The sequence below is a fragment of the Amblyomma maculatum genome, chromosome 2, assembly GCF_055883805.1.
Source record: "Amblyomma maculatum isolate TAMU_Amacu chromosome 2, ASM5588380v1, whole genome shotgun sequence".
Lineage (NCBI taxonomy): Eukaryota > Metazoa > Arthropoda > Arachnida > Ixodida > Ixodidae > Amblyomma > Amblyomma maculatum.
Genome location: NC_139345.1, coordinates 26549027 through 26558723, shown reverse-complemented (window position 1 = coordinate 26558723; position 9697 = coordinate 26549027). Strand labels below are relative to the sequence as shown.

Genomic DNA, 9697 nt, shown 5'->3' with positions numbered 1-9697 from the left:
TCTACTGGGAATTTTCGTATGGACTTCCAAATTTTGAGACGGTTGTTGAAGCTGCAAAAGTCGCCTGTTATCGCTCTTCATTACCATACGATACACGGCTTATGCGACACAAGAGCGAGCAGTTGCTTTAAATATACAGAAGAGAAGAAATAAAAATTCCATGAGCTGGTATTATGATCGGATTGCTTTGCCACAAAGCGTTTCATGCACGCATGCTAGCAGGACAAAATACTCGTGCAGGTCCATGCAACCCCTCAAGACCATTAAAATAACTCATGAACTGAGGACAACGTTCGCCTGCTATTAGATTTCGTGATGCGGAGTTAATCTCTTCACTTTTGTTTTGTGTGCATCTCGGCTAAGTCAGCTCTGTAATATGAGCGCATACGGAATTTGGCATTAACCTATATAACTGACAAAAACACGCAGTTGGTTATAAGTACACCTGTGGAGTAGAAAAACTTATCCGGAAAAATTGTGATACGGGTGCACACGTATAAAAACACATGTAGCACGCAGCGCAGTAGAGCCAAATATCGCTCCAAAGCTGGGCCAACGGTTAATCTATAACTTTTGTGCGCGTATATGTATATTTTCTCTCTCTAACAGTCCCGAAACTTCCCACGCGCTCCCCTAAATCTGCCAACCCGCCTGGCTTCACACGGGGTGGGTGTTGTTCAAAATCCGAACTGTCCATTGTCCCGCCTGTAAGGCACGCCTCCCATGCAACATGCGCCGCCATCTTGAACACGCCTTTACGTATCGTAAGTGTGTTCATCCGCGCTGCTCTTCCGCCGACGCTTTTTTTGCCGCCCGCTTGCCTCCGTCCCACCCGCGCGTCTGCGACCACCCTCTTATCCGTTAACAAGTTAAGTGGGCGAAAGAGTAATACAAATAATTATTTGGAGCACTTGGAAAAGGAAAAATATAGTGCAAGACTTGAAATCTTATGCAGGCTATCTAGAGGCGAGAGAGAACTGTACTTCGTAGGAACTACATTTTTCGCAACCTATGCACACCTCCGCGCGCCTTCAGAGGCAGGCAGGTTGCAGGGAGGCCGCCGCGTTTGCGTATGAAAATTCCCATATGGATGGCATCCTCAAGTGCTGTCCCCGAAAGTCCGAGTCCCCCTGGGACTCGGCATAGGAGACAGTGTGCCGTAGCTCAGAATGAGCACGACCGCCGAAAGGAGCCAAGAATCGGAATACGTCGTTCCCGGTGCTAACTCGCAAGTAAGTCGTACCGTCGCCTTCGGGCCGACCCCAACCCATCATGGCGTCTCAATGACCTGCCCCTCATCTCGTGACCCCGCCTATAACCATGGTGTCTCTTGCCCCCACGTTTCGGACAGCGCGCTCACCGTCTCAAGTGGGTGGAGGGGAACTGGGCCGCGAATACATGTCCTATTTCTCTGAAGCTGATCCTCTTGGTTGTGTGCAGGCACAGTGGCATCAGTGGCCATCGTAGCTGCTGCGCGGCTGCACGGCGTAGAGGCGCTGAGCGCCACTAAAAACGCTGTTGCAACGAAATTGTGAGTTGATATGGGACTTAACGCAGCATACGTCAACTAGTACAATTTATGCGTTGACTGGCCGGCGTTGCACCGTCAGTGCTGCTTTTCAGCAGGAACCGTCGTCCGTTCTTTGAAATCTCGTTGGCTGATAAGCATTTGTTGACTGAGGCCGCCTTCATTCTTTTTGTTTTCTACATAAGATTTTCGACGTCGTGGGCATTGTTGCACGCGGTATTACTGGCTGAATCGTTGAGTTGTACGCTTAAATTTGCGCCGTTTGCAACTTCGAGGAATTTCTGACAGCACCTGTCCGCGCGGCTGCACTAGCCTTGCGTAACGTCGGCGGCAAGGGACTACGTCACACTTTCTCCGAGTGACGATTACAAGGCACTCGGTGTAGACCACATGATCGTAGTCTTGCGAGCCACCTGTTAAACATGTTTAAACCCATTCAGGTGGCTAGAATGAAAACACGTTGTCGAAGCATCGCTGGCGGATTGATGTGAGCACTTGTCTCCGGGCGCGTCGATGGCCTTGAGTGTCGCGCCCAGCCGAGAGGAATACGTTGCACGACTTGAGCTATGACCTCCGCAAATCCCCGCTGAAGCGAAATACCAGGTTCAGCAAGCGTTATTGGCTCGTGTGAAAATGCCCTAGCTCCCTCGAAAGACTGCGTGAATATGTATACGGCATCTTGTGTAGCTGACCTGCTCCTGCTACTTATGATCGGGCTAGGTATTTTGACAGATGATTACGACAAGATAAGGAACAGCTTCTCTTCACCCCCTGCATGTATCAGCGACGTCCTCCGCTGAAAAATAAAAGAAGGCTGCGACATTGACAGTTACGCCTTTATGGTGGCTTTCTGCATTTTTTTGCGCGTGCAAGTAGTTGACATTAGATAGAATGTTACTTTATTTTAAGATGTCTGGTTATTTTCAAAGGATATGAATGACAAGACGAAAGTGCTTGTGCTATAGAATGTAGAGCCCGACCTGTGCTGCCTTTCCTTCATGTTTCGTTTCTTGCACTGAATGCATCCACTAGTATATGTTGTGAAAGTTATAGCGGAATCTTCCTTTGTTGATTCTCTTGTTCGATTTGCTGTCTGAGTCCCATAACACTACTGCCCAGTATATCTCGTAATGTAGATGAAAGCATACACTATCATGCAGGGCATCTGATGCAGTAAAATATGAGCAAGTGATGTGCAATGTCAATGACTTTTGCTATAAATCGGCAGAAAAAGGTTTTTGCGTGGTTGACTGTCTTACTTGCGCTTCATGGAGGTAACACAGGCATCAAAACTCATTCCGCCCCCATTGCATTATAAATCTTCTGGTTATACTTAATCTCCAGTAAGTGACCGCTGAAAAATGCATTGTTTACTGGTCTGGATTTATGATTCCAGCATTGTAGCACAGATACCAATAGCACATAGTTGGAAAATAGTGCACATCGCTACCCTTTTGCTTTACCTTGGAAATTTTTGTTGTGCTGCTAGAAGTAGGCAGCCATATTGTGCAGTTTTCACCTGTGGCTGCTATCGTTTATACCTAAACCCTTCATGATGGTGCAGCTGAACACAGACAAAATTAAGCATCTGCAGTATTGCAAAGGAGTGGTGTTAGGGCTGTTGATTTCATAGCTTAGTTTAATGTGCAAAGAGATTCTACACGGGATCACAACTTACTGTAGGCGCTGTGTTCTTTGTTCACACACTGGTAAACATGTGGCATCAGGTTGTGCATGATTCATACAGTAAATGAAGCAGAACTGTTTTGTAGAAAGAGCTTGTCAACTGGGAACCTGAATGTACTCAGCAATTCTGTATAGTGTGCCATGCTTAGCAGTGGAATTTGTGATAATTCCCCCAGTTGGAGTAGATTTCAGTTAAGGGAGCAGTTACTGGTCGTCATCCACTCGAACGCAGGCACATCACTGCAAACGAAAGCGAGGTTGTGGCAATCTCAATTTTCGCAGTCGGAGAAAAATTTGTACTTGTCCAGTGTGTTTGCTTCAAGCTGTATACACTATGCTTAGTTGGATGCTGGTGCATAATTATCTTTTTTTCATTCTACCACCTTGATGCAAATGCTATATATTGCCCGAACTTTGGTACCTGTGCTCCTCTAAGACGCTCGTTAACACAGCATCCTTATAGCAACTGTGTGTACATTTCAGTGATGTATTCAGTATGCCAGAAAGTGTGGAATCAAGGTAATTGTCACCTGAACAATCAAACCTTTCAAATAGGGAAAAAGCAATGTTTGAAGTTTGCTAAAAACTTCAAACTGGCAAAATTTTTCTGTATACAAAGAAAAAGACCAATTTGTCCTAAATGTGTGTTCAAGGGTATAATGTAATCATGCTGTGTTGCTATGTGTGGTGTTAAAGGAGTAGAGACACCAAATTTCTGGGTGCATGCTTTTTTTTTTTTTTTTAATAGTGCGCAAGACAATAGTATACATAGGTCATGACGTGTAATTCACTTGGACCAGTTTCTAGATATAGAGACCGATGTCCGTATCCATTAAGTGGGTACCTGTTGATGTGCTCAACTGTTGAGGAATAAGAAATGCATGTGTTGGCATTTTATTACTGCTGGGTCATGCATATATAGGTTCAGTAATAATAAAGCTGCAAAACAAAGGGGGAGGATAAGGTCTTGTTCTGTCTGTGTTAAATGTTTCCTGCTAGGTTGGGCACATGATGGGGCAAAACATTGTTTTTGGCTCATTTCATGGCCACCTCGGCTAAACCATTCACCTCTAAAACCAAGTGCTCCACCTGGAGTCATTAAAAAGTTATACTGTCCTTAATGTGGGCCGCTAGCTTTCACAGAGTGTTCACTACACAAAATCCGTGTTCTTCCCACTGCGGTGGCTCTGTGGTTGGATGCTTGACTACTGAATCAAAGGACACCACGGGTTCAATACTGCCTCCTTGGCTGCTTTTTGATGGAGGTAAAAAACCTGGCACCCATGTACTGTGTGATGTCATTGCTTGTTAAAGAAACCCGGGGGGGTCAAAATTCGTGAGTTCTCCACTACGAATGTCTATCATAGCCTGAGTTACTTTGGGACGTTTCAACCATGTTTCTTCCAATTTTATAGCTTAATTTTAATTCTGGTTTTATGGTTTCCTCATTTATTGCTGCGTATGTCCCTACATAGCAGTTTGGTTTTAATCTGTATGGCTGCACATAGCTACTGCAAGAACTTTATTTGGGGAACTTATGGCATGCAGTGCAAAGCAGTGCACTGACCTCTGTACTTTTGATGTCTCTAGGCCAGACTGCTGTCTACGGCACATTGTGAGGAATGCATTGCTGATAGCTGCGGTAAAATTTGCATTCTGTGTGCCTGTGTAGCTCATAAGTAGGGGTTCGGCTTTTCGGTTTAAATCGAAAAACACCGATAAAGGTACGCCGAAAGTATTTTAAAAGGTTTGGTTTAAACCGAAAAAGGCCAGCACCTTTTCATGCACACCGCTAACTCTCGATGACTGGAGAAAATTACAACAGTGTTCAATCCAGGGGCATGATACAATACAGTGGGATCGTTGGTTTAAGTACAGCGGTTGAGGGTTCACGGTCGCGTGAATGGGGAAAGGATGGCAGCAGGGCTTCCCGACCCTCATAAACGTCAAGCGTCGGAGGACCTGGGGCAAGGCAGGCACTTTGAGGGGCAAAGGACAGACCAGAGCATTTGCAGCGCAAGTGCTTCCAGGAAATTGTGAAAACCAAAGCCCGCCAGTTTCTTGCCACGTGACACTTCTCAGACACAAGCTGAGAGAAGCGCATTTGTTTTTTAAGTGATTGGTTTATACAAAAATTTGATCGTAATAAATAATATTTCAATTACTCCTTTGTCTAACATGTGAATTTATTTTTTACATATGCGTTTTTTCAGAACGCTAATTTTCATAATGGCGATACCATTTTCTTCCAGGAGCGTAGCAGTATATATGACCAACTGTACATTAAATAAAAGTGCACAAAACAACATGCAAGAAAAGAAGCCAAAATGAATACTACGTTACTTTTAACAGTACACGGATGCCTCTTATCTCACTGAAAAAGATAATATTTCTTCAGCAGAAAATAATATTAACCGGGGGAAAAAAAAAAAAAACGGAAGTTGGGTTTGCAAATAAACACCGAAAAAAGTCAGCCGAATTCTCAGAAACTAAAAACCGAAAACGCCAACCCCTACTCATAAGGTATACTTGGCTCGCATTGAGTCATGCACGTGGCGGAATGTCTTTGCATTTGAAGCATTTGTCCTGAAAGTTGACATGCCACCATTGGACAGAAAGACTATCATAACTTGTCCTGTTCTTGATAATTTAGACTCCAATAACTTCACTCAATTGTCTTGCTTACCCAAGAAAAACCATTAGCCATAACTAAAATAATGCGTGCTGTGCTACCCATGGTTTTTAAAGAGTAGACACGCAAAATTTTCAGTTACATTCTTTTTTGAAAGGATGTGCAGCACATTAGAAAACACGAATAGTGACTTACAGGGATTGTGTCAGCAAGTGGTAAATAATTTGTAATAAAATATTTTGTTCTCATGCTGTTTCATTTTCAGCAGTCAAATGACTGCTGTGACAAGTCAGACGAGGTCACGTGAGGGATACAAAAATCACAGTATGGTTGCTGTTTTCTTGTTGTGATTCACACCGGCTCTTATGCAATCCCGTCAAAGTTGAACCGTAAAGAATTAAGAAGCAGTGATTATGTCGTGGTTTTTGCATTACTCGTATGACATCAGATTGTCTCTTATTTTGTAGTTGTCAACCAGTTGTTGAAACTGATATTGCACAAGAAAATGCTTATTCTGAATTACTCATGTGGTATCAGTTCAGTTCAGGCGTTCAGTCGTGTCCGACTCTTCGTGACCCTATGGACCATGTCACGCCACGCTTTCCGGTCTCTCACTATCTTCTTAACATCACATAGCTTCATCTGCAATGCCTCGAGAATGCCATCTAAACATCGCGTTCGCTGCCTACCCCTTCTCCGGCGACCCTCAACCTTTCCCAACATCAAATCTTTCTCCAGCGACTCCTCTCTTCTCATCAGATGACCAAAGTAGCTGAGCTTTAACTTTAGAATTTGACCCTCCAATGAGCAGTCAGGGTTTATGGTCGACAATATCGACTGATTTGATCTTCTGGCAGTCCAAGGAACTCTTAAGAGTCTTCGCCAGCACCACAATTCAAACGCGTCAATTCTTCGGCGGTCAGCCTTTTTCACAGTCCAACTCTCGCATCCATACATCACAACTGGAAAGACCATAGCACGGGTTATACGGATCTTGGTTGGCAGACTAATGTCTCTGCTCTTTACTAGGCGGTCAAGGCTAACCATTGCTCTCTTTCCCAGAAGCAGGCGTCTCCTAATTTCATGGCTGCAGTCTCCTTCCGAGGTAATCTTGGCGCCCAAGAACAGAAAATCTGTCACAGCTTCCACTTCTTGTCCATTGATGCTCCAGGACTTGATAGGGCAAGACGCCATAATCTTCGTCTTTTTAATGTTCAGTTTAAGCCCAAACTTCTCACTCTCTTCTTGTACGCGCATCAGTAGTCTCTTGAGTTCCACTTCACTTTCTGCCATTAAAGTGGCATCATCCGCATATCTAAGGTTGTTGATACGTTTTCCAGCAATCTTCACTCCAGCTGATGACTCGTCCAGACCGGCCTTCCTCATGATGCACTCTGCATATAGGTTAAATAGGCAGGGCGACAGTATGCAGCCTTGCCTCACCCCTTTCTCAATCGGAAACCAATCAGTAAGACCATGCCCAGTTCTGACTGTGGCCTCTTGCCCTTCATAAAGGTTCCTGAGGAGACAGATGAGGTGAATTGGAACTCCCATCTCTTGGAGAGCTTGCCACAATCTGCTGTGATCTACGCAGTCAAACGCTTTCGCATAATCAATAAAGCAGAAGTAAATGGGTTTCTGGAACTCTCTTGCTTTTTCCATGATCCAGCGAAGGTTGGCAATTTGGTCTCTAGTTCCTCTGCCCTTGCGAAACCCAGCTTGCACGTCCGGAAGCTCCCGATCCACATACTGCTGCAGCCTACCTTGCAGGATTTTTAACATCACCTTGCTAGCATGCGAAATAAGCGCAATCATGCGGTAGTTGGAACAATCTTTGGCACTGCCTTTCTTTGGAATGGGGATGTAAACTGACCTTCTCCAATCCTGTGGCCATTGCAGGCTTGTCCAAATCTTTTGACATAATGTATGCAGTGTGTTAACAGCGTCGTGGTTGAGGTTTTGAAGCAACTCAGCTGGAATACCATCAATTCCGCTAGCTTTGTTCTTAGCAAGGCTGGCTAAGGCCCATTCAACTTCACTCTTCAGGATGCCCGGCTCGACATCAGTAATCACAACCGTCCTATGTTGGGTTTGCACATCCGGGTCCTTCTTGTACAGTTCTTCTGTGTATTCCTGCCACCTCTTCTTTATCTCTGAGGCTTCAGTGAGGTCCTTGCCTCGTTTGTCCTTTATCACGCCCAGCTTAGCACAGAAGATTCCTTTGATATCCTTGATTGTCTTATACAGAGCTCTTGTGTTCCTTAATTGGCTGTTGTCCTCAACTGCTTGACACTGTATGTTCAGGAAGGCATTCTTATCTCTCCTTGCTATTTTCTGAAAATCCGCATTGAGAACCTTGTATCTTTCTCTTTCCCCCATACCTTTTGCCATCCTCCTTTCCTCAGCTATTTGCAAAGCCTCTTCAGATAACCAGTTTGCTTTTTTGCATTTCCTTTGCTTTGGAACTACCTTAGTAGCAACTTCTTGTATTATATCACGAACATCAGTCCACATCTCTTCGGGCTCTTTGTCTTCTAGATCTAATTCTTGAAATCGATTCCTCACTTCCACAGCATATTCTAATGGAATCTGATCCAGATCATACCTGAAAGGCCTTCTAGTGACTCATGTATACTATGAACTCGTATAAAAATTTGGGGTGTCTACATGGAATGTTTTTAAGTTCCGTTTTTGACAAACTTCGTCACACCTGTTGCCATTGCGGTGAAGTTAACATTGAAATTGACACATGATTTTCCACCCAAAAGGTAGTCACATATATGAGAAGAAAAAAAAAATACTGAGTGTCCCAAGTTGGATTTGAACTTGCATTGGCACTTGGCACAAACCCAGTACCTTACTCAACTGACACTTCAGCTGAAGTGTCAGCCAAGGATGAAAACTGTTCTTCGACGGTAGTTCCGTACATGAAATGCACTTGCTAGAAAGAAAGTGATTAGAGTGAATGACCTTGCACAGACTGCGCTGTTTGAAACAGTGCAAAGTCATTTTTTGTTAGCGTAATGTTAGAAAAGTGGACAAATGCCGTGCTAAGAGTGCATATAATGCAGCTGAGATCGATTCAAATGACGCAGTTAGTCCATGTCCTGTCCTGAATGTGCTGTGCTTCAAAGCATTGCATGCTTTTTCCTGCTGACAATGATATAACTGCAATTTGGACTGTGGTTTGGTTTAGGGAGTAACATCCCAAAGCAACTCTGGCTATGAGAGACGCCATAGTGAAGGTCTTCGAAAATTTCGACCACCTGATTTTCTTCAACGGGCACTGACATCGCACAGCACACGGGAGATTTTTGAGTCAATTTTGTTGCTTCATTTTAAGGACTGCAGTGTTTTGTGTGCATCTTACAGCGCTACTGTGGTAACATGTATTATTAACTTTAGAAAGCCACAAGGAAACCATAGTTGTACTTTTAATAGAATTTTGTGCGTGCTATGAAGTTTTGTGTATATACTCCATGTTTTATGGAAGCCTGCCACCAATTTTTAAAAATAGGCTCTTTTGAAATATGAAGACTGCTTCTGTGGTACAATTACACAATAGTTGGCAGGCATCAGAAGAAAGGGAAACAGGGATATTATTCTGCTTGATCAGATACTTTTGGTGGAGTAGTTCGTGTTGCCGCCAGGTTTTTAATGACATCTGATGATGAATAAATTCAGATAATTGGGAAAATAACAATGTGTGATGTTGCGGAGATCAAGCAATGTTTAATTGCTTTTTAGGAGCAGTGCTCAAAGAGACTCTTGGTGAAGCTCATGAAAGGGAAGGTAGAGAAAAAAGTGTACGTCATGCTATTTTTTGCACTAAAAGCATTGGTAGTGGCAAA

At 43.8% G+C, this 9697-nt stretch overlaps 1 protein-coding gene across 3 annotated transcripts in view; it reads left to right on the top strand.

The window, feature by feature from the left end:
• Positions 1-1006: 1006 nt before the first annotated feature.
• LOC146198191 (transcription factor Sp1-like) overlaps positions 1007-9697 on the top strand; it is a 60812-nt gene continuing 52121 nt past the window's right edge. Inside the window, exon 1 of one of the 3 annotated variants that reach the window (XM_084593584.1) lies at positions 1007-1232. In XM_084593584.1, coding sequence (XP_084449710.1) covers positions 1170-1232 — 63 coding nt within the window. In that variant the 5' untranslated portion in view covers positions 1007-1169. Of the gene's footprint in view, positions 1233-1364; positions 1532-9697 lie in introns of those variants that run through there. The other 2 variants (XM_084593586.1, XM_084593585.1) reach the window with 2 other exon arrangements.